The 24096-nt window shown below is 58.9% G+C and overlaps 3 protein-coding genes across 4 annotated transcripts in view; 1 reads left to right on the top strand and 2 right to left on the bottom strand.

Moving 5' to 3' along the window:
* MACROD1 (mono-ADP ribosylhydrolase 1) overlaps positions 1 to 8206 on the top strand; it is a 151820-nt gene extending 143614 nt beyond the window's left edge. For both annotated transcript variants that reach the window (XM_068555146.1, XM_068555145.1), the window contains 7 exons: positions 6140 to 6256; positions 6749 to 6870; positions 6992 to 7022; positions 7208 to 7281; positions 7670 to 7751; positions 7844 to 7880; positions 8055 to 8206. In XM_068555146.1, coding sequence (XP_068411247.1) covers positions 6140 to 6256; positions 6749 to 6870; positions 6992 to 7022; positions 7208 to 7281; positions 7670 to 7751; positions 7844 to 7848 — 431 coding nt within the window. In that variant the 3' untranslated portion in view covers positions 7849 to 7880; positions 8055 to 8206. The remainder of the gene's footprint in view (positions 1 to 6139; positions 6257 to 6748; positions 6871 to 6991; positions 7023 to 7207; positions 7282 to 7669; positions 7752 to 7843; positions 7881 to 8054) is intronic.
* An 892-nt stretch (positions 8207 to 9098) lies between these two features.
* Positions 9099 to 16643, bottom strand: OTUB1 (OTU deubiquitinase, ubiquitin aldehyde binding 1). The gene is made up of 7 exons (XM_068556044.1): positions 16563 to 16643; positions 14868 to 14929; positions 14524 to 14622; positions 10241 to 10359; positions 9910 to 9994; positions 9600 to 9794; positions 9099 to 9458 (listed from the first exon to the last, which is right to left on the bottom strand). The coding sequence occupies exons 1-7, from the start codon at positions 16618 to 16620 to the stop codon at positions 9261 to 9263; spliced, it is 816 nt and encodes a 271-aa protein (XP_068412145.1). The 5' UTR covers positions 16621 to 16643; the 3' UTR covers positions 9099 to 9260.
* Positions 16644 to 22087: 5444 nt separating this feature from the next.
* Positions 22088 to 24096, bottom strand: COX8A (cytochrome c oxidase subunit 8A). The gene is made up of 2 exons (XM_068556277.1): positions 23906 to 24096; positions 22088 to 22416 (listed from the first exon to the last, which is right to left on the bottom strand). Exons 1-2 carry the CDS (start codon positions 24017 to 24019, stop codon positions 22321 to 22323), a joined length of 210 nt encoding a protein of 69 aa, XP_068412378.1. The 5' UTR covers positions 24020 to 24096; the 3' UTR covers positions 22088 to 22320.

The following is a 24096-nucleotide window of genomic DNA, read 5'->3' as shown; positions in this document are numbered from 1 at the left end:
CCGTGCCCCGCCCCCAGCGGGCAAGATGCTTCCAAGCCCCTGCCTGCAGCTGCCACAGGGATTTTTAATAACGGGAGTGATTTTTGCATGATGAATGAGGTGCTGCCGTTGTGTACATAATGAAGCCCTAATGTTTTCAAATCCCCATTTAAGGAGCTGATCTCACCCCGTAATGAATTTCAGATCACATCGCGGAGCTGTCGTTCATCCATCTTCTCCCTGGGGCACCCACCCGCCTTGGCCCCTCGAGGGTGGGTCCTGGCGAGAGTGGGCTCTGCATCCCGCCCCCCACAGTGGGATGAGCCCAAGGCTAGCACAGAGCGGGGGCTGGCACGGGTTTGTTGACTGAATGAGTGACCAGGAGGGTGTAGGCAGAGGCCGAGGCAGTTCTGGCAATGGGGTATCATGTGGGGCTGAGGATCCCAAGTCTCGGCCTGGGCCTGGGAGGAAGATGGAGGCCAGAGATGAAGAGGGTAGGAAGGGCCAGAGAGAAGGGGGCCCGAGGCCCTGGCCTGGGTCACTTGGCCAGGCTTTATGGCTGGGCCTGCCCCCTGCAGGTTAGGGGCCTGGCAGTGCAGCGGCTCAGGCTTCTGCCCCCTTTCAGCCCTGGCATTTGGCGTTTGTGCAGGTGGCTGGGATGGGCGGCAGCTGCAGGCTGCGCCAACGTGGTTGGAGTGGGAGGGCTCTCAGGCCGGGCGCCCAGCCCCTGGGGCCTGCGGGGTGAGACGTCTAAGTGGGAGGTGGTCCCGAGGGCCCAGACCCAGGTGCCTTCCCGGGCTCGAGAGGTGCACCCCTCCCCTGGCCCCATGGGCCTCAAGCTCACCCCTCTGCCTCCCCAGCCCTCTCTCTGCCAGGGCTTTCTGGGTGACATTTCCACCTGGCAGTGTGTCCCATCCCTTGGGTAAAGGGGACCCCAAGAGCATGAGGGACAGAGGAGTCTTCTGCCTACGGAGTCCGTGTCTGTGCCTCGGTCTCCCCATCTGTAAAATGGGGCGACATGTGATAACGTGCAGGGCCCTTTGGTACCATCTCACACTGAACGCTCACACCAAATGCAGAGGGAGGTGCTGTTACTGAGCTTGTACAGATGAAACTGAGGCGCAGGGAGGTGAAGTGACCCGGCGGAGGGGTGGGAGAGCTGGGGGGAGGGAGCCTTGGGTCTCTCGGGGCCAGGTCTGCTCTGCTACCAGGAGGCGTGACCCGCACAGCCCCAGCGAGCTCCTTTCAGAGGCTCTGAGACTTGGCACCCTGGGAGGGCACTGCCCAGGCCCGTCCTCTCCTTCCGCTGCCCTGCGGACCCACAGGAGCCCACAGGGCAGGGCTGGGGGCTGCCCAGGCAAGGCCTCACAGCCCCCACCTGGCTGAGAGTGGCTTTGCCTCCACGAGCTTTTGTCCCTGTTCCTGTGAGATGGAGGCTGGGGAAGCGGCTCTGAGCATCTGCTCTCCTGTAACTGTGAGATCTTGGACGAGTTGCTTAATAATTCTGGCCTTTAGTCTCCCACCGCCCCCCGGCCACCTCTCAGCAAACCTCAGTCCTCCCCACAAACTTTCTGAGGCCAGTTCTGAGGCTCAGAGAGGTTAAGTGACTGGCCCAAAGCTACTGGCAAGCTTGTGGGCAGGATTTCTGGAAAGAGAAATCCCAGAAGGGGGCGAGCAGGGGGGCCAGACCCACAGGACAGTGGAGGGGAATTGGGGGGAGATGGAGTGGTAGGCCCAGGGCCAGCCAGGGTCTCCTGCCCTCTGTCAGGGGCACAGCTGCCCTCCTCTCCCCCAGGCCACAGGCCTCCTTGTGTTCCTGTAAATAATTAATTAGCCCCTGCTTGCTTGTTTGTTTAGCATGAGGAATGCTCCCCCACTGAGATGCATTTATTGCTGAATAAATTTAAATATCTAATCTTCCCTTCATGAATATTACAGCACTCTAAATAGCGGCCAAAATATCCTAAGCGCCTTGGCAAATGGCCCCCACGGGAGCCTGTCTGCTTCACCTCCACTGGCTCTGAGGAGGGCCCGGCTCCAGGCCCTGCCCTCTCCCAGCGCCCTCCCGGCCCTGGACTTGTGAGGCAGGGGCTGAGTCTGAGCTGATGCTCCTGAAGGCTCAGTGCAGGGCTGTGGAGGCCACACCGATGGCAGGAGGCTGGGGTGGGCTTCCAAGCAGGGGCGGCTGGCTTCTCTGGGGAACGTGCCTGGACCAGGGCGGAGAGTCAGGGCTGGAACAGAGAGAGGGCAGACAGGGCCCCCAGACAGAAGAGATCAGGGAGGCAGGAGGACGGGGAGAGCAGGTCTCCAAGGCAGCCTTGCTGGATCGGATGGAGACAGTTAGTGGTCAGCCTGTGGGTGCAGCTGAACAGTCGTGCAAGAGGAGTGGTCCCAGACCGCTCAGCAACCAAAGGTCCCCAAAGCAGTCCCTCTGTTGGGAGGGGGATATGTAGATGTGGGGAGGGGACAGGAGCCAGGCTGCAGGGGCCAGCAGTGAGGAGACAGCAGCCGTAGACAAAACGTCTTCCCAAAGTGTTTGGGTGAGGAGGGCAAACAGTAGACAGACAGCCAGGGTGGGAGGGAGGCTCAGGATGGGAACGGAGAGACAGGTCCTTTCATGGTCCTAGAGGAAGTAGAGCAGTCCAGCTGTGTGACCTTGGGCAAGTCTCTCACCCTCTCTGTGCCTCAATTTCTTCTTCTCTAAAGCAGGAAAAATAATAGCACAGCCAGGCTGTGAGGCCCAAATAAGACAGTGGATGTACATGGCTCAGCGCCTTGCTCACCAAGAAACTGTTGAGGGACTTCCCTGGTGGCGCAGTGGTTAATAATCTGCCTGCCAGTGCAGGGGACACAGGTTCGAGCCCTGGTCCAGGAAGATCCCACATGCCACGGAGCAACTAAGCCCGTGTGCCACAACTACTGAGCCTGCGCTCTAGAGCCCGCAAGCCACAACTACTGAGCCCGAGGGCCACAACTACTGAAGCCCACGGGCCTAGAGGCCATGCTCTGCAGCAAGAGAAGCCACCCAATGAGAAGCCCGTGAACCGCAATGAAGGGTAGCCCCCGCTCGCCGCAACTAGAGAAAAGCCCGCGTGCAGCAACAAAGACCCAAGGCAGTCAAAAATAAAATAAATAAATAAAATTTTTAAAAATTTATAAAAAAAAAAAAAAAAAAGAAGCTGTTGAGGCTGAAATTAAGGAGCCAGACCTGGGACCTTAAAGGTGGAGGAGCGAGGGAGAGGCTGAGGAGGGAGGCAGAGTGGCCTTAGGGCCATCTTCCGGGAGAGGAAGGATTCAGCCTTGACCTTAGTGGAGGGACATCTGAGGAAGACCCTACCACCCATGTGGGCTCAGTCTCCCCAGGAGAGACCCCAGGTTTTCTGCTGACTCAGAGTGAGGTGGGGGTCAAGTTGGAGCTTTGAGGGTTTTTTGTTTTTGTTTTTTTTAATTTTTTTGGAGTATAGTTGCTTTAGAGGGTTTTTGGATATGGCTGACCTTGGAGGGGACCGAAGGTCAATTGGTATGAACTGGGGCACCCCCTAACCAGGCAGGCCCAAGGGCCAGCTGCCCCAGGGTCAGGTGGGGAGTGGGGAGGAAGGACATTGTCTTTGGATGGGACCTCAGGAAGCCTCCTCCTTCCGGTCTCCAGGGCTCAGCTTAGCCCAAGGAAGAGCCGGGACCGGGCCTGGGGGTCAGAGCCAGGGGAGGTGCAGGTCATGGTGGAGACACGGGAAGGGCAGCCCTTTGGGCTGGGGGCCTCCTCTGGCACTCAGGGATGGGAGAGCCACAGGCTGCTGTGTGGACAGGGAGCGGGGGCAGGAGGGGGCCTGGCTGCTGAAACCCTGAGTGCCAGGGCCGGTCTGGGCACTGGCTTCTTGGGGGAAGGGTGAGCAGGGGTGGAACCCCGGGCCTGTCCCTCAGCTCTGCTTTGGGAGAACTGCTCCCTGGGCACCTGCACATGGCCCGGCCCTGTTCTGCATGCTGCTCGGGAGACTCCAGCCCGAGGGCTCTGCCAGCGCCAATTCCTCCCTCCGCCTCCCCCCTCGTGCCCCCAGGTCAGCCCCAAACGCTTGGCTGCAGGCTTGTCCGCTCCTGCAGGAAACAATAAGTCCCTCAAACACAGATCTCGCTGAGCGCCACTTCCACACGGCCCCCACAGTGGGCCAAGGTCGCCTGCAGGGTGGACAGCACGGGGAGATGGTAGGCAACCAGGTGCCAAGTGGATGAGACCACTGGGGCAGGGCTGGGAGGTCCCCAGGTGAGCCGGCTCCGGCAGGTCCCTGTGCTAACCCTGGACGCTACCTCCCGCCCCGCTCCCTGGTATATACACATTGGGCACCTGCCCGTACAGTCTCACTGACCTAGTAATAGCCAACACTGGCGTTGCCTTCACTCATGCCTTAAGCATGTTACAGGAATTAACTTAATCCTTCCAATACTCCTATGAGGTGGGTACTAGTATTATCCCATTTTACAGATGGGGCAATCGAGGTCCAGAGAGGTTAAGTGCCCTGGGTCACACAAATGTGCCCGGCAGAGCTGGCATCTGAACCCAGGCTACCCAGCTCCACAGCCCCTGCTGTGGCACACCGTGCTGGGTGGGTCGCCTGGCACCCCCACCCAGAACAGACACACTGCACGTGGACGCTGTACACACACTGTGCCACACTCTCCGCCCCCTCCCATTGGGTGCCGCCGTCCTCATCCCTGCCTGAGAGGAGGAGGCGGGGGACCCAGTCCCAGATTCCCTCCCCGGGTTCCCCCAACTCCTCTACCCCACCTGCCCACCCCCACTCCTGGGACGCTCTGGGAAATCGCCTGGTGCCATCCCTGAGTGAAGTCGCAAAATTAGGTTTAATTGGGCTCACAGGGCATAAAAGAAAACAGAAGAAAAGGGGGTGGTCCAGCTGGTGTCCCTGGTTCTGTGCCAAGATGTTGAGGGTGGGGCTGTGATGAAGGAGCTAGGGCCTCGGTTTGCGCATCTGTAAAATGAGGAAATGATAGTCCTTTCCTGCTGCAGAGCATTGAGCTCGGTGTCCAAGAAGCCCCTGGCACAGGCCTAGGGTGCAATCGGAGCTGGGGACCTGCCAGAGGTGGGTCGTGTTCTCCTGGCCAGGATGTTAACGCCTCCCCTGAGGCCGGGGTGGGGGGGGGGGGCGGGGGGGGCGCGGTCACTGTGCCTAATTTTCAGATGAGGCAGTGGACAATCTGGGAGCGGGGAAAGGGCTTACCAGGGTGCGGCAGCCAATGAGGGACAAGGCCGAACCCCGCCTGTCCCTCAGCGCCGTGGGAGCGAGGTCGGACAGGAGAAGAGTCTCTTCCGCCCGCGCCCAAGTTGTTTATCTGGGTCCGGGTCCCCAAGGTCGCTAGCGAAGCCCCAGAGCCGCCCTCGGATAAACAAGCCCAGGTCCGGCCCCAATTAAGCCGGATGCACTAACGAGGCGGCTCGTTAATGAGCTGGGATGCACTCCCGGAGACACCTGCGCGGCCCGTATCACCTTCCCCGCGTGGCGCAGGGAAGGAGCTGTAAGACCTAGCTCAAGGCCAGGATCGGATCTGCCTCTTGTAACTAGGTGGCCTCAGTTTCCGCGTCTGTAAAGTGGGTCTTAGCGTTTGTAAAGTAGGTCCGAGGGGCCTCGCCTTGGGAGGTCGACCTTGGGACTCTGCGCTCCTGGCGCGGAGGCGGCGACTGGTAGCGGGGCCCCGCGGCGCGTCCGGGCCGGAGCCGGGAGGGCGGACTTCCCCCTAGCCCGGCTCGGGCTGCGGTTCCTGCCGTCCCGGACCCTGCCTCCCGGAGCCACCTCGGCCCGGGGAGACCCCAACCCCTCCCGCGCCCCTGCCGAGAGCCCAGGAAAGAGCAGGGCGGGCCGGGCGCGCCCCCTGCCGGCAGGTCTGCGCCGGCTCCCGCCGGGGCCCGCTTTGGCCCCTGTCTTCGCCTCGATTTCCCTAGACGTGAAACAAGTGTGGGACCAGGGGTGGGGGTAGGGGGTGGAGAGGTGAGGGAGCGTCTGGAGGCCGCGGGAGAAAGGCGAGGTGCCCTGTGAGTCCCAGCACAGCCAGGGGATCGGGAGTATTCGGTCTGTGGGCCTCGGCCTTCTCTGTAAAACGGGCTCAGGTGGGCGGCGGGGAACCCCAAGGCTCACTGCCCCGTCCCCTGCAGTGGACGGCTGCATCCACCGGGCCGCCGGACCCCTCCTCACCGACGAGTGCAGGACCCTTCAGAGCTGCGAGACCGGCAAGGCCAAGATCACCTGCGGCTATCGGCTGCCGGCCAAGTGTGAGTCCCCGACACTCCCACCCCGGTGGGGCGCAGACAGGGCGCCTGTGTGAGTGCTGTAACTGGGGATCAGGGGTGCACCCCCCACAGAATTGCTGAGGCCTCCTCCGGGGCACTTCTGAAGTGCCAGGACCTGGCCCCTCCTCGCCTTCCCCAGGAAGCCGGTGGCGGGAGGGGATGCGTGGAGGCTGGGGAGGGGCCAGGACTTGAAGGGAGGGTAAGAGCTAAGGAGGCAACGCCCCATTGCCTCAGCCGGGTGCCTACAGATGTGGGGAGGGGCCCAGCGTGGGCCTGCCTGTGTCTGTGGAGGCGTGAACTGAGGCTCGAGGGTACACCTGCGTGCCGACCTGGGTGGGGTCCTTCCCCGGGGAGTCTCAGAACTTGGGGAGGAGGGGGCTTGTTTCCTGTCCGCTCCAGGGCCCAGGCCGGCAGGAGGGAGAGCCGAGGACCGGACGGAGCCCCCGGCCGGTCTGATCTCGTCGCCTCCCACAGATGTCATCCACACGGTGGGACCCATCGCCCACGGAGAGCCCAGCGCCAGCCAGGCTGCCGAGCTCCGCAGCTGCTACTTGAGCAGCCTTGACCTGCTGCTGGAGCACCGGCTCCGCTCGGTGGTAAGGGGCGCCAGGCGGCGGGGGCGGGGGCGACGTGAAGCCGGGGGTGGGGCACGGCCTGGCGGGAGGCGGGGCGGAGAGTGACGCGGTCCCCAATCCCTTCTCACCCCCCCCACCCCAGGCGTTCCCCTGTATCTCCACAGGAGTGTTTGGTGAGTGGGGTCTAGAGGAGGAAGGGCGCGGGTGGGCAGCAGGTGGGCCCAGACGCAGGGAGGGGCCCGGGAGGGCGGGGCAGGGGTGGGGCCCGGTACGGGGGTGGGTGGGAGCCGAGGCGAAGCGGCGAGGGACGGGTGGGAGCTTGGGACTCAACTCCCGCCCCACCGGGTCCGGTCCGCAGGCTACCCCAACGAGGCGGCGGCCGAGGTAGTGCTGACCACGTTGCGCGAGTGGCTGGAGCAGCACAAGGACAAGGTGAGGCCTGGGCCCAGCCAAGGGGACCGGACGGGGGTGGGTGGCGGGGCGCACCCCGGCCCCGCTGACCAGCCCCACCGGTCACGTGCAGAGTGCCGGGTACATGGGGTTCAGGCCTTGCCATTGCTCTCTCTCTGCGTCCCCTCTCCTTTACTCGGGGCTGTTTCCTCCCCTGCAACCAGGGCACAGGGTAGTGCGAGAAGGCAATAGCACACCACACCATGAGCCCCTTCTGCAGCCTGAGCTCTAAACTCAGGTCGAAGAGCGCCCCAAGGGCGAGGCAGGTGAAAACCTGCTGGGGCGGGGCGGTGTTAAGACCGGGGAGCTAGGGAGCCGGGGAGCCGGGGTGTGGGTGGTTTCCGCCCAGGCTGAACAGGCCCTGGCGCAGGTGGACCGGCTGATCATATGCGTGTTCCTGGAGAAGGACGAAAACATCTACCGGCAACGCTTCCCCCATTACTTCCCCGTCGGTACGTACCCCGTGGTGCGCGCCCCGGCCAGCCCCTGCCCCGCCCCGCCCCCATCCACCCCGGGCGGGCTCTCACTGTCCTCTGCCTTCCAGCATGACGGCAGCCCGCCGCCTACCCTGACCAGGACTGGTAAGCAGGGCCTGGCCCTCCTTGTGGCTGCCCACTAACCTCGTGCCCACTAACACACCCGCTCACCCCGCGCTCCGCTCACCCCCACGCAGGGAAGCCAGGGAGGCAAGCCTGGGAGGCTGGGGGAGGCCCATGGCCCACATGCTCTGACCTACCTACTGGCTTTGCCCACAGACTCGTCTGGGCCTACCGGACCGCGCTCCCAGCTCTAAGAAGTCGCGGAAGCCTGCAGCAGGGCCTGGCTTGGCCACCCTATTCTTTCCCTCCGCCCCCTGCCCCCTGCCCCCTCAGCAGCCTCTATTCTAATAAAGACCACTACTGTTGCAGCTCCTACTGTCCCAGCCCTGGCTTGGGGGGGGGGGGGGTGAGGGAAGCAGCCCAGGTGTGGACAGGTGCTTTGGCTTAAAGGGGCTGGCGAGCGCTCTCGGTGAGCCAGGCAGGTGGAGGCACGGGCCGGACAGCAGAGGTGGGCAGCAGCACTTCACATTTATTGAGGGCCTGCCCCCAAGGAGCTCACAGCCTGGGGGCCGAGACCCCACATGTGCCGGGGGGAAGAGAAGAAGTGAAGGCAAAAAGGAAGGCGACGCAGACACCGCGGCCCAAGCAGTGGGGGTGCAAAGCAGGCACAGGCAGCGGGCCGAGGGGAGGGGTGGGAAGAGAATGGTGGCCTGGCAAGCCCCGCTAGGCCTGGGCATGGAGGACCCAGCACAGGCTTGAGGACTGCCCCTCCCCCGCCTGGTGGGCACCACCTGGGGGGCTCTGGGGTGCCCCCGCTCCGCCACCTGCCCGGAGCCAGGCCCCACCACCACGCCGGCCCTCTCCGCCCGGAACTCTTCCGCCGTGCAGAGCCCTGATGGAGGGCAGGCAACCCAGGCCCTGGCCAGGACAGCAGGGTGGCGGCGGGGCCTATGAGGGAGCAGCTTGAAGCTTTGGTGGTCCTGGGTCCCTGGGCAAGTCTCTGAGGGACTTCCACATCTCCATGGAAGCCCCTGGCCAGCTAAAGAGGGAAGGGGCAGAGGCCTGAAGGGAAGGAAGCAGAACCCCAATAAGCAGGAGGGACCCCCAAGAGGCCTAGCCCCCTCAAAACTGCTCCTGGCGGGGAAGCTCGCGGGTGGACAGGTGGAAGGCTGAGAGGAACCCACCTGCGGGGAAGGGGGGCAGCGAGACACAGAGCAGCCAGGGGGGCAGCAGCAGAGCAGGGACACGCACACACGCGGCTCACCACCAGCGTCCCCTTTAATAAAACATGGAAGGTCGTGTGACACGGAAGGGGGTGGGGGAGTGAAGTATGACCATTTACAACCACAAAAAAACCTCTGTACATGTCTAGCGCCTGGCAGAGGGGAGGGCAGGCAGGGCAGCGGCAGGCCGGGGCCGGCCCTATTTGTAGAGGATATCGTAGTGTCCAGGCCGGTAGAGAAGGTAGACCTTGGGCTCGGAGCCCTCGGGGAAGATGTGGGGGTTGGTGGTGCCGCCCTCGCCGCGGTCCATGTACTCCACCTGGATGGAGACGCTGAGCGCCTGGGCCAGCGCGATGATGTGGATGTGGTCGCTCTCCTTGCACATGGGCTCCACCTCCTGAGGCACAGGGGCGGCTCAGGGCCCGCGTCTCGGTGCCCCTCCCCCGGCCCCCCCCCCCCCCGCCAGCCCCAGGGCTCCCCACCCGAGGCACGAGAGAAAAGAAGGGCCCGAGTCTGAGGAGTAGGGAGGGGGCAGCACCTGCTGGCAGAACTCCTTGACGGTCCGGCCACCCTCGATGAAGTGCTCAAAGAACTTGCTCTCGCGCTGCAGGTAGCCCGAGGTGAGCAGCCGCAGGTAGACCACCAGGTAGTCCGAGGTGCTCTGGTCGTTGAAGGAGGCCAGCAGGTCGGCCACTGAGGTCTGCTTCTCCACCTGCTCGATCAGGTCCATGAACTGCCACCCGAGGGGGACGGAGGGCAAGATGAGGGAGGAGATGGGTCAACCCTGCCACAGCCAGGCCACCCACCCTCCACTCTGGCTGACAGGGTGACCAGGCGGCTGGGCTCACCGTGTTATGGAAATCCTCAATTGTGAACTCAGTGAAGCCCTGGGACACCAGGTCCTCTTTGCTCTTGGCGGACACAGCCTTGAACCTGTGGATGGAAGGGAAGAAGAGGCTGGCTTGAGCTCGTAGGCCAGCAGAGCGGGGGCCCAGAGAGACCAGCCCAGGGGTGGGGGACTGGCCACTGACGGAAGCCCCAAGCAGAGGCCCAGCCCGTCATTGGGCCTCAGGTGGAACCGCACCTCCCAGTCATCAAGAGGGAGGAGGGGGCCCACAAGCCCTTCACGGAACCCTCCCCTACCTGCTTCCTTTGTGCCCAAGTGGCCACCCTCCTCACCGCTGCAATTCCTTGCTGTCATCCAGCAACGCCTCCAAGTGGGAGAATCCGAAAGCTCGATAGAAGCAGTTTCCATCAGGCCTGGTCTTGCGGATGTATGAGTACTTTTTGTGGAGGTCCTGCGGAGAGGCAGCCCCCAGCCCACCCCGTGCCCGTCAACATCAGGCCAGAACCACGGCAGGCCAAGGAAACCCCCCCAAGAAAAGGTCACACCAGAGCGGGTGGCAACTGAGCTCCAAGCAGCCACCTGGCAGCCTTGGCTGCTGACTCTGGGGTGGGGGCTCACTTAGCAACCCACTGCCAGGAGCCCCCAAAGCCCCAGGAAACTGAGTTATGGACACACTGCGTGCACGGGTTGCCGAAGCGGTCACCAGCCAATGGGTATGCCATGCTGCTGGGCCCGAAGGGCTGCTGTTTCATAAAAACAGGCAAGAGAATGGTTCCCTGACCGACACAGCTTTTCCAGTGAACAGCCTTTCAAAGCCTGAGAGCTCCAGGGCAAACAAGTTAGGGTACGGGGCATAGTGCCACACCTGAGGCCCTACCACACAGCCCCAGGGTGGGAAACGGCCTCCCTCACCCCCATCTAATCTCTACCCTGCCCGCTCACAGGTACTGGTTTGCTCTTTTCCAGTTTCCTCCTCAGTTCAATGAAATTTCTTCTGCCTATTGAACCTCCCCAGTGAGTTGCGGGGGGTCTGGCCCTCAGTGCTGTCTGGCAAGCAGGCCTCACTCCCCTGGCCTGGGCCCCTCCCCTTCTCCTATCTCATACCTTCCCCGTTCTCCTGAAGCCCCCCCCCAGTCACCTTCCCGATGACCCTGCTTCCTCTCCGACTGAGGACCCCTCGGCCCCTGCAGCACACCCACCCACGGCCTCTCTCTCTATCCTCAGAGGGTCTGAGGCGGCCACCAGAGCCGCCCCTCTCTTGGATTCAGGTCACCATTCCAGGAAGTCTCCCCTCTCCTCCCGCGTCATCAATTTCTCTCTCCCGACCCATTTAGACCCATCAGCATATAAACCCAGAGCAGATCTCCCTTCGAAAAAAACGCTCTGCTTCCCGTGAATTCCTTTCCAGCTACCACCCAATTTCTCTGCTTTCCTGTGGGGCTTCTAGTGAAGCCGTCTGTGCCCACTGTCTCCATTTCTCTTCTGCTGTGGACTCCATCCCAGCAGGCTTTTACTCCAGTGAAGGTCACGGATGGCCTCCCAAGCCCTAAGGTCGAACCCACTCCTCCCCAGACCAGCCGCTCAGCAGCGTCCACTTGCATCCACTGGTGTGGTGACGCACCCGCCCCACTTCCGTCCTCCCTTCACGTGCTGCCGGGCCCACCCCCTCCATGTCCTCCAACCTCACCGCTGCCCCTCCTCATCTAACCTGTGGCGGTCACGGCTGCCACCAAACCACAGAGCACCCTTCCTCAAGAGCCCACGTGTCACCTGCCAGAAGACAACCACACCACAGGCCATCCACAGCCCCTGCCACGTGAACAGCACAACCTGCTCAGGCCTGGGGCAGCTTCGGCGTCAGCTCTACTCGCTCTCCTGACCTCACAGCTCATGGGATTTAAACGTAACTCCTCACCGGCCCCCTTCTTGGCCCTCAACTCCAACTTCGACTCACACCCAACTGCCTTGCCTCCACCGCCTCACACCGACCCAGCCAACAGGCGGCTCCTGACCTCCTCCCGGCCTCCCCTCAACTGCCTGCCCTCCACCTCCCAGCCACTGCCGACTCCACCCTCACACCCCATCCAACCCAGCAGCAGACCCTTTCGGCTGTGCCCACATCCAACCGCTTCTCACCTGGGCCAGTCGGCCGCCCTGGCTGTCCCTCCATCTCCGGCTGGTTTCATTGCACAAGCCTCCGCACAGGTCTCCCCGCCTCCACCTCACTGCTCAGTCTATCCCCACCCAGGCCACCAGCGACCAGAGAAACCCATTAAATACTCAGCTCCCTCCGAGTCCTTTTTCGGCTCCAACCCCCGCGTCTCCTACCCGCTCTGCTCCGGCCACACTGGCCCCCACCCAGCTCTGCCCAGCCGGCTGCGCCAGCTTGCTCCCTTGCCTCTCAGTTCATTACTCACACACCCCCATATTTAAAACCGCAAACCCGGGGACTTCCCTGGTGGCGCAGTGCTTAAGAATCCGCCTGCCAATGCAGGCGACGTGGGTTCGAGCCCTGGTCCGGGAAGATCCCACATGCCGCGGAGCAACTAAGCCCGCCCGCGAGCCACAATTACTGAGCCCATGCCCACAACTACGGAAGCCCACGTGCCTAGAGCCCATGCTCTGCAACAAGAGAAGCCACTGCAATGAGAAGCCCATGTACTGCAACAAAGAGTAGCCCCCGCTTGCAGCAACTAGAGAAAGCCTGCGCACAGCAACAAAGACCCAACACAGCAATGAATAAATAAATAAATAAAGTTTATTAAAAAAAAATTTTTTTTAATTAAAAAATAAAACCGCAAACCCTCCCACTCCTGATCTCCTCGTCCCGCTTCACTTTTCTCCACAGCACCTACCACCTCTGACATACATTAGGGTTACCTCTCATTTAATGGCTGTCTTTCCACTATGAACCATCACCTTAAGGGCAGGAGTCGACAGCTGTAGTCATCACTCTATCTCCAGCACCTAAAACAGTGCCTGGCCCACAGTACGTGCTCAGAAATGCTAAATGAACGGGAAAAAATGTGTACAAAGAGCCCAAATCACTGCCGCTACCAGAATCATTCTGAGCACTTACTCTTTGCCAGGCCCTTTGCTGCGGGCTAATACCCATTATCCTCCTACTCCTCCTCCCAGGGTGTTGCCCAAGATCACACAGAAGGGGTGAAGCCAGGACTCCAACCCAGGTCTATCGGGCCCCAGAGTCCGTGCTTTCCTCTCTCTACAGGCCTCTTGGGTAAACCACAAACACCCTGAGCAAGGGGTCAGAGGAGACCACAGGCCACACATAGCTGGATCTATGTGCATTGTTTGGCCCACACATTTTAAATCTGAATAAGCTGACAACTATTAGGAGTCTGGAGATTTTACAACAAAATAACCTCTGGCTTGTCTTGGAAGCACCGATGGAGTGACAGGCATGGACACTCCCATCAGCCCCATGAGCTTCCACTGCCTGCTACTGGCTGACCCGAGCTGTGGCGTGGCTGTTCACCACCTGCCCAGCCACCTTCAATCACCTGGGTTACCTGACTGGCCCCTGAAATGGCTAACCCCAAAGGTCCATCCTTTCAGGTGGAAGGTTCTAAGCATCTCTGATCTTTGGGGGAGAGTGGGGAGGAGTAATATTTACTAAACCTGGGACTTCCCTGGTGGTGCAGTGGTTAAGAATCCGCCTGCCAAGGCAGGGGACACGGGTTCCAGCCCTGGTCCAGGAAGATCCCACATGCCACGGAGCAACTAAGCCCGTGCGCCACAACTACTGAGCCTGCGCTCTAGAGCCCGTGAGCCAAAACTACTGAGCCCGCGTGCCACAACTACTGAAGCCCGCGCCTAGAGCCCACACTCTGCAACAAGAGAAGCCACAGCAATGAGAAGCCCGCGCACCGCAATGAAGAGTAGCCCCCGCTCGCCGCAACTAGAGAAAGCCCGTGCGCAGCAACGAAGATCCAACGCAGCCCAAAATAAATAAATAAAATTTAAAAAAAAAAAAATTTTACTAAACCCTTAGGCTGTGCCAATTAGACAGTTTACACATACTCACTGTCGCATTTCAAACTCCCAGCTCACAGAGAAGGAAGTGAGTGGTTAAAGGACTCACCTGTTTGTAAGTGATGCAGCAAAGCCTTGCACAAAGGTCTGTAGGCCCCTTTTCCCCACTGCTGCCTACCTCTCCGTGCATCCCGGAAGCAGGATGCAGGACTGTGTCCCCGCTGCCACCCTCGTCCCGCAGCCGGCCCCAGCCCGCTCAGCCCCACCGTGAGCACTGAAAGCGTCAGCTGCCCGCAGCCTGCACCAGGCCCCACAGGCATCACCTCCCTCAACCTCACAACCACCCTGTAGGCAGATGCTCTCATCATCCTGATTTCACAGATGAAGACCCCACAACTCAGAGACGTCGAAGGAGCGGCTGAGGAGACAGCTGCTGCGTGGCAGTCAGGATTTGAATCGAGGTCTTTTTGGTTCCAGAGTCTGCATGCTTATGAACCAGAGGGCTCCCCCAACATCCTACCCTCTCTGAGGCCAGACCCAGCGAGGAGCAGGTCTAAGGCAGGCACGCTCCCGCCCCGTCCCTACCCGAGAGCTCTTCCTGCCCCCTCAGCCAGGCTCCCACCTTGATCTTCTGTTGATAGATGTTGTCATCCTCAGCATACTCTTTGTATAGGACAGAGAGCTCCAGCCGCTCTGAGACCAGAGGGTTCTGCACAGCAATCTGCAGAGGGCAGGAAATCCATCATGTTCTGATAGGTGAACGGAGTGACCCACACCTATCAGCCAGAACACCTAAATGAGAGTTGCTGGGCCAGTCACCGAGTGGCACAGAGACCACCGCCCCATAAAGGTATCTAGTACCCAGCTCAGCCTGGAGAGGAGGGGGCTTCCAAAGTAGAGACAAACGTAGGCCTCAGGTCCACCCTATGCATTCCCGAAGTAGGGCCGCTGGCCACAGCCCCTCACCTCTTGCTGAATTCGGTCCTGCTGAGCCATGATGGCTTCATCGTAGGCAAGACAGTTAACACCTGGAAGAAGGTAGGAGGCCAAGGATTACAGTGGGCCCTGGCTATCCCCACTCCAGGCAGCTGGGCAGAGGACAAGAGCAGGCGAGGACAGCAGACTTGGAACCTGGAAGCCTGTGTCACACCCTGCTCCACCCCAACTGTGTGATCTTGGCAAAGTCCTTTCCTTTCCTGGGCCTTAGTTTTCTCATCTTTAAAGTGAGGAGGCCAAGGTGATCACCCCCAAGGTACACTCTTAAAGCTCTAACAAACCCTTTCCCCTGCTTTCTAACATCACTTCCCAGCAGCCCGGGAATGCTCTGGAGCCAGGCAGGGTCTCTTGAGGAAAGAAAGATGAGGAGGCAGAGTCTTGGGCTGGATGAGAGCTTCCTGTGAGCCTGCACTTTGCTCAATCACACCCCTCCTCCACCTGCCATCCTGGGTATTCTTAACGGTGCCCATTTTACAGATAACAAAACAAATGCAGACAGGTGAAGTAATCTGCCCAAGGTCTAAGACCTGTGGTCAAACCTAGGTTTGTCTAATTTCAAAGCCTGCACTCTTCACCACAATAACCCTCCTCTGCTACCTCACTGCGAGGCTTATCCTCAGCTGTGAATAGGGACTTATACCACCACCTTCCCCCTTCACTGAAATGTCATGAGGAGGTGCTACCTTAGAGGCATAGTGTTAAATACTCATCAGTGAGTTGGGCAGGTCCACCTGGTGGGCCCCGCTCTGAGCAGCCACTGGTGAGGAGCCAGGAGATGTGAATCCTGGCCCTGGCTCTTTCTTAACTTACATGATCCTGAACAAGTCCCTTCTAGGGGTCTGGGTCTCCGAAAGCTCAGTCCCTCAAGTGTGCGATTAGAATGGGAGGTGGGTGCTGAATGATTTTTAAGGCCAATCCTTCTGAGTTTGAGCATCCCGGATCCTCAGCTGGGCCTCCACCCATCCCCTATGCTGCCCTGCAACAGGGCTGTCCCTCCCACTCTAGTGACCTACTCAGTCTTCGCGTCTAACTCAGGGGTGAAAAGAAGAGGGTGGGACCGTTCTGAAAGGTCCAACTCTTCAGGGGTCTAAGAAAACAATGCCTAGACAGGAGGAAAGAGGCTGCAAAGCCAGAAGAGGCGGCTCCACCGGAAACGAAGGCTGCTGCCCTCAGGGGCACACACCTGCGGCTGCTCACAACCCCGGGCCGCCCGCAGCATCCCCAGCGGCCCACCCAGTCCTTTGTGCTCCGCAGCCCGGTGTAATTCGACGCCCCTCCGGGCTCGGGCTGCTCTGGAGAAGGCGGACAGCCGGGCCCGGAGGAGGCCCGGGGCTGACTGCAAGGACCGGGGCGGGAGAGCTAGAGACCCGGGAGCCCGGCGCCCGGCGCCCGGCGCCCGGCACGGAGGGGCTGGGCGCTGGGCGGGGCGGCCTAGGCCCCGCCCCGGGAGCGCGCGAGGTAGAAGAGCCGAGGCCGTGGGCCCGCCCGGCCGGGGGTCGCGACAGAGGCTCCTTCCATTGTGAGGGGGAGGGGGGGAGGCGGCGGAGGAAGGGGCCGTCCGCGCGCTTCGCCGCCGGCCGCCCCACCCCTGGCCACTCCTCGGGAACCGGCCATCCGGCATCGCCCCCGCTAGCCCAGGCCGGACGGCCCTCCCCCGGTCGGTACCTTCGGAGTCGCTGCCAAGCGGCTCCTGCTTCTGCTGCTGAGGTTCCTCCGCCGCCATCTTTAAACAGCGCCGCACTGCCGACCGCTTCCGGGTTACCAGTTGCCCTCCTCCCGGAAGAGAGCCCCTCCTCGTGGCCCCTCCTTGGTAACGCCCCTAGCAACGGGATACCCTCGGGCGCCGTCACCTGAGGGGCTCACGGTCCGGTGGGGCCGCCGCGGAAGCAGGTTAAAGGGAAGTAGTCCCCGCCCACCCTCCACCCGCACACTCGCTCGGCTCCATCTTCCCAGGCTCCCAAGGTGCCGGGTGGTGATAAGAGCCTCCTGGGGCCACTTCAGGTTTTTTTTCACTGGAGTTTGAAGCGCGGATTGTGTTATTGAGATAAGCAGGAAGATGAAATTAAAATCACGCAAGGCAACATTCCTGCTGCGGGCTCCAGAATTCATGGCAGGCGATTGAGGATCACCTGGTGGAGGAGACCAGGAATCGTGCTAATATCAGAGCCCTGAGCTTCACCGCCCTGCTCCACTGAGCCTCGGTTCTGAGCGGGCTTTGGTGTCCCGCTTACGACAGGGAGAACATGTCCCTTGGGGTCAAGGACCTAACTTTGGACTCCCTGCCCTTCTGGTTACGAGAAAATCAGGGTGTTTGGTTTTTTGGGTTTTTTTAAGAAAGGAGTTGATAAGAATGGAAAACAGATTAGTGGTTGCCAAGGGTTAGGGAGGAGTAGGGGTCAGCAGGGAGGCGGGTGTGATTGTAAAAAGGAAATAGGAGAGAATCCTTGTGGAGATGTAAATGTTCTTTATCTTGATTATATATAAGTATCCTGGAATATTCTGTACTATAGTTTCAAATGCAAGATGTTACCCATAGGGGAAAAGTGGGTAAAAGGTAGACAGGGTCTTTGTGTATTCTATTAAAATTGTCTGTGAATTATCTAAAAATAAAACTTAAAAAGTAGCAAGGCCTTGGATGCTAAAGATGCTGTTATTTAGAGAGGTTACAGTCTGGGGCTCTGGTTGTCAGCTTTTCACTATGGAGGGCCCTTTTTCATGAAGTGACGGTGGTCTGTTAGCACTTGAGAAGGCCGTGCCAGAGCTCCAATCAAATCCCTCAGTTCGTGACAGTACAGGAGCGGGATGTGATCTAATGTCTTTATCAGCTACATCCAGCCCTGGAGCAGGGGCATTTGGTGCCCAGGCTCACCACACAGCCCACAGTGGCTCTCTCACAGCAACGCTACAAATGCCAAGTCTGTGTCCCAGCCACATTGCAAATTATTATTTATTGGGTCACTGAGCCTTGGGGTTGCTTCCAAACTCAAGGAAGCAAAGGGCCACCCTGTTTGGATTCCATGCCTACCAAAGTGTTCATTCCTTCTCCCAATTTTAACAATGCAATCTGTAACTGCCAATCAGATCTTCAGTCAGTAGCACTGGTATTACCAAATGAGCTAAGATAGTTGATGACAAAAACATGATTTCTATTTGGCTTTACAAAATCTTGAAAATAACTATAAGACAACTCCACCCTTACCCCCACTCCTTACTTTGACTAGGGAGTCTGGGGGGTGGGGGGCATTCAGGGGGAGTTGGGATTGGGATTAATGGCGGGGACAGAGAACACAGTTGCTCTGGAGTGAGAAGGAATCCATTTGTGGCCCAGTGCTGGACTGCAGGCAGGCTGCCAACACCAAGTAAATGCCTCCCTCCCACACAAGGGTCTGGGGCTTGAAGAACAGACCTGCACCCTCAACGTATGCAGGGTGTGTAAACGAGGGGTCCTCCTACCTGCTGCCCACTCTCCCCCTCTTGTCAGGCAGAATGGGAAGGAAATGCCCAGGGGGAAACTTTGGCTCTTAATCCAGCCCAGGATGGTCAACTTTTGCCCCACTCTTTCCCATGCCAATTTATTTAGTAGTTAATAACTGTTCTCTTACCCTCATTCCATCTCTCCTGGTACTTTTTACCATTTTCGGGTTTTGATTCTCTATCCTGAAGCGTCTAAAACCCAATAGCATATTTGCCAGGAATCACCAGCATAGCTCCAGACGTTTATTCCTGCCTCCCAATTTGGACCCAGATTTGGACTCCAATTCTGGACCCAGAAATGGTCCAGCACTGCTGGTCCTGCCTGCTGAGGCCTATAATGGAATAGGCAGCACTGGTGCTCGGGTTCAGGCTGCTGTTGGAAATAGTCACAAAGGTGACAGGCAGCGGCTCAGGACTTTATTTTCCGTGGAACCGACAAGGCATAGATGCCTCCTCACAGGCTTGGCATGTGTCCAGACCCCACATCCCTGTCCCTAGGATTCTGTCAGGTGGAGGGAGAGGAGACCCCGTACCAGGACCCAGGGACTCTGAAACCTCAGCCACAGAGGAAGAGTTTATGGAACGGCACAGAGGCCCTAGAGAGCCACAAGGCTTCCAGGCCCACCCAACCTCTCAGGGGAAGGGGCCAGGCAACAGGACATGGTATGGGCCTTGGGAAAGCCACAGTCCTCACAGGGGGGTCATGGCCAGGAGAAAGGCTCAAGGTGCGCCAAAGATGAGGCCCCGGTGATCCTTCCCAACACAGGCTTGGGAGTCAGGCAGCTGCCCAAGTGGGAAGAGTGGGGGCGTGCCCAGCCCAGAAACGGACCTCTGGAGATGCCACTGCAGGAATGCCCAACGGTCCACAGGCAGCCAGCTCCAAAATCATGGTCTAGGGAGGCTTTGATGGTGCACCCAGGCTGATGAAGCTGAGCAGGGGCTGTACTTCAGGGCCACTGGCTGGGTTGATGCTTGCCTGCAGGGTTCACACCACCTAAGGCAGGAAGCAAGCAGAGGAGGGGCAGAGGCGGCAAAGGGAGAGCCCCGCCACCCCCCGACTCACACCACCCACGCTCCTTGGGGCACCTTCCTCCTGCAAATGCCTCACATTGCAATTCACCTCAAGTCTGTCGAGGATCCAGCCACCAGCCTCTCCTTTGAGAGCCTCACAGCACCAGGAGAATGATACATTTGTCTCCTTATTGCTGTCATAACAAATCACCACAAACTTAGTGGTTTAGAACAGTACAAATGTATAATTTTACAGTTTTAGAGGTCAGCGGTCTGGAATGGGTTTCATCAGACTAAAATCAAGGTATCTGTAGGCTATGTTCCCTTTCAGGGGCTCTGAGGGAGAATCTGCTTCCCACTCATGCAGATTCTATTAGCAGAATTCAGTTTCTTGCAGCTCTGGGGCTGAAGTCCTCATGTCCTTGCTGGCTGTAAACTGAGAGCTGTTCCCAGCTTCTAGAGGCCACTGCATTCCTTGGAACACGGCCCACTTTCTCCATCTTCAAAGCCCCAAGGCAGGCAGAGTCCTCAGGTGGCATCTCTGAGATGCAAAATATCTGCCTTCCCCGTCCACCTTAAGGACCCATATGATTACACGAGGCCCAGGGGATAACCTCCCATTTCAACATGCCTAATTTTAATCACATCTGCAAAGTCCCCTTTGCCATGAAGGTAACATATTCACAAGGTTCCAGGGATTAGGGCAGCACGGACATCTTGGGGAAGACATTATTCTTCGTGCCACATCACCACCTTCATTGTACAATCATGAAAACTGAGACCCAGAGAGGCTAAATGACTTGCTCAAGGTCATATAGTAAATGGCCAAGCCAGGCCTCCAAGCCAGGCCTCCTCCCAGTCCACTATTCTTGACATTATATCATCCGCCATGACTGTAACCACCCCCACACCCCTCCACCCCGCCCAGTGTGCACATCAGGACAGACCTCCACCCCTCTGGACTCAGGATCTGACAGACATCCTCAAATAGACACAGAAAATGCTGTTTGGGAGCACAAGGAGCCTTGCTTTTGCTACAAAGAATGGCCCCTCGGCCTCTGACTTGGTTAGGGATAAGAGAGGGACACACAAAGGTGACCAGATTTAGGCTTAGTGGCTCCACTGAGAACAAGGGGAAGATGTGGTCCAAGCATGACAGCTCACTCACATCCAAAACTCTCCCACCCACCCACAAGTCTACAACCCTGCCTCCTTCCAGCACGCTGCAGCACCCAGCAGGTGTGGGAGCACAATGGCTGGAGGTGCTATTGGGCTTCCTAAGGGCTTTCTCAGACCGGGTCCTGAAGATCTGGCCTGTAACCACTGGCTTCCCATCAGTCTCAGAGGTGGCTCAAGGCGCACAGCTTCGGGCTAAGGTAGCCCTCCTGGGCCAAGGGGACCACTGTGTCCCTTTGGGATCCAGGGGCGCAAAAATGGGGGACACCCAATCAAACCCTTGTCAGGGCAGTGGAGCTACCACAGAAACAAGACAGCTCACAGCCTACTCTGTGCCCACAGCAGCCAGGCGTCACTGGACACCACACAAAACGGCCAGGAAAGACTAGACAAGGGAGGGAGAGCGGGGTCCCCCTTCAGCTCCTGTCAACATAAAGCGAGCCCTGCAAAAGTGGCTGGCGAGATGCATGTTCTGACACCCAGGGCCTAAAGCACCCACAACCTAGAGCCCCTCAGCTCTCACCTGGCGTCTTTGCCCACCATCCAGCAGCTCCACAGGGGACGCTGAACCTGTGTCTGCTCAGAAATCATTCATGTCACCCCAGCAAAGAGGATGCAGAGAACTAAAGCCATGTCCTTCTCCAGGGGTGGGTCCAGCAGGTCAGAGCCTTCCTTCCAGACACTGGCAGTCAGAATTCCAGCGCAGTGGGGAGCGCTTCACATGCCTGTCCCAGCTAAGAGGCGCCCCCAGGAACAATCACTGAGGAAGGGCCCTTGGGATGGATGGAGGAGCAGCAAACTCTCCAAGCCAAGTAGGGGAGGATACAGGGAAGCAGGCAGGAAGAGAACAAGGAAGCCAGTCAGTGCATAAGCGTTTACAGATATGGTGCTAAAAGGAAAGGGGCCCCAGGTTGACATAAAAATGCAAGATACTCTAACGCTGCCCACCTGCAACTAGGAAGGGCAACAAGCACCTGAGAAATGGCTGGAGCCCACCGACCAAGGAGGACAGGGAAGGCTGGCCCCACAGAGAACGGGCTTCCAGCTGCAGAGCCGGCCCCACTGGGAGAGGGCAGACACAGACACAGAGCCCTGAGCTGGGTACAACCAAGAGGACTAGAGGGGGAGCAAGAAAGGCTGCCCAACGACAACAGGATTTGTTTTCCACAGAAGCCAGAAAACATTTAAACAGAGGAGAGCATGCACTGGAAGCACCACTTCCAGGTATCGAGGAGAACGGCTGAGCACACTGGACCTACCACAGGGCAGTAAGCCGGCAGGGCCAGGCAGCTGGCCAGGCCCTCTTCTCCACACCCCACCCAACACCATCCTCAGCTCAACTATGGAGGCAGGAGCCCAGGCCAAAGGCATGATGAGTTTCTGAAGTGGGGTTTATTTATTTACTTATTTTTTGGTCACGCCACACAGCTTGCAGGATCTTAGTTCCCTGACCAGGGATTGACCCCAGGCCCTCAGCAGTGAAAGAGCGGAGTCCTAACCACTGGACTGCCAGGGAATTCCCTCTGAAGCAGGGTTTAAATAGACTTTATTGTTACAAGGGAGGCCCTACCGAGCAGGGCCTTCTAAATGGATACATGTGGTCCCAGGATGTCAACATGGAGAAATCAAGAGGTCACGATTGCAGAAGAGGTCACTGTAACTGAAGGACAGGATCCAGGGGAGGCCGGCCAGGAATGCAGCAGACACGATCAGGACAGGCCGGGGTGCTCAGGTCACAGGGTGAGGGAGAGGACAGCTCCTGTCACTCCCGCTTCTTGTAGTTCTCCAGGTGTGACAGGACCCAGCCCGACGGCAGGAGGAAACACAGGAAGCAGGAGGTGAGCCCAATGGCGATATCCTACACAGAGCACAAGAAAAAAGGAACCCTCAGAGTCAGGATTCCCCCAGGCTTCTCGTAGTCCGAGCAGTCTGCCCAGACAGCCCCCTCCAGGAGTCAAGATTCAGGCTCCAGAGCAGGGCCACAGCATCCAAGGTCCACTGTAGGCCTTAAGGTAAAGGGTCAGATATGGGGTGGGGGGTCAGCCTGGGTTAGGGGAAATCCACCACCAGATGATAAAGTGAAGGGACAGGAACAAGGATGTTAAACCTGTTTTAAAGCTGGTCTGTTGGGACCCAGGGACCTCGCACAGACCAATAACTCTAAAAAAAATGCACCTCCCCTTCCTTGTCTTAAAAAGCCCTCCCTTCCCAAACCTTTGGGGCTAGAGGTAAGCGTTTTTGTTTTTCTTTAAACATCTATATTGGAGTATAATTGCTTTACAATGGTGTGTTAGTTTCTGCTTTATAACAAAGTGAATCAGCTATACATATACATATATCCCCATATCCCCTCCCTCCTGCTTCTCCCTCCCACCCTCCCTATCCCACCCCTCTAGGTGGTCACAAAGCACCAAGCTGATCTCCCTGTGCTATGCGGCTGCTTCCCACTAGCTATCTAGTTTACATTTGGTAGTGTATATATGTCCATGCCACTCTCTCACTTCGTCCTAGAGGTAAGCGTTTTTAAAGCCACTTCCATATTACCGACAGCAGTTAAGATCACAGCACAACTTGCAGTCAGACTGGAGTTCAAATTCCTTCTTTGCCACTGAAGGTGTGACTCTGACAAGTCAATACACTGCTCCTAAACTTCCGCTCCCTCAGCCACGAAATGGAGAAAATGGCCCTTTCTCGGGGTGACTGGGAGGACCGAATGAGGCCAGCACAGCAGTCTTAGCACGGTGCCTGGCACCCAGCAGGCACTCAGCTGCAATTACTGTCACTATTATTTCCTCCGCCGCAGCGCTCTCCGGGCTCTGCTCCTAACCGGAAGCCCACTAACCTGGACCCTGAAGACTCGCACTCAAGGCCGAGTTCTGCCACTGAGGCAGATGTAGAAATGCGCCAAACAGGTGAAAGTCACTAAGGGTTAAACTCGCCCACGTTTCTGGGAATTGCTAAAGCCTGCTGGGGTCCTCTTCCCCACCCCAAATAAATAAAAGCGGTAACAGCGACAACGCTGACAGCCGTCAGGCGTCCCCCAATGAACCGACGGGTAAACAAGTTCAGAGAGGGCTAAGGAAGCTTGCTCGAGACCGCACAGCGAGGGAGCGGCAGGGCTCCACTGACACGGTCTGACCCGAGACCCTGGGGCTGACTGAACACCGACTGTACCCCGGGCACCATCCCCTCGTTCGCGCCCTCCAGACCCAAACCAGCACTGCCGCTCCCCGTTAGGCTGCGGGCCGCGAGGTGCAGCGCGCCAGACCCGGCGGGCCCCCAGCCTGCCGCGGGACCCCAGGTGCGGCCGGCGGCATCTCCCATGTCCTTCCCGGCCCGCTCCTCACCATGGTCCCGAGCTGCTCCCGCGGCGGCTTGGAATGGATCTGGGCCCGCGGCACCGGGAGCCGCCGGGCCGGGCCTGTCAGGCCCCTCAGCAGCAGTGGAGTCAGCACGGACATGACCACACTGAGCAGACTGCAGGTAGCGAGTAGCTGGAACCCAAGGTCACGAAGTCAAGATGGCGGCCCCAGCCGGA

The sequence above is a fragment of the Eschrichtius robustus genome, chromosome 11 (assembly GCF_028021215.1).
Source record: "Eschrichtius robustus isolate mEscRob2 chromosome 11, mEscRob2.pri, whole genome shotgun sequence".
NCBI classification, from domain to species: domain Eukaryota; kingdom Metazoa; phylum Chordata; class Mammalia; order Artiodactyla; family Eschrichtiidae; genus Eschrichtius; species Eschrichtius robustus.
Note: the sequence above shows the minus strand (reverse complement) of the source record. Positions and strands in the feature narration are given on the sequence as shown.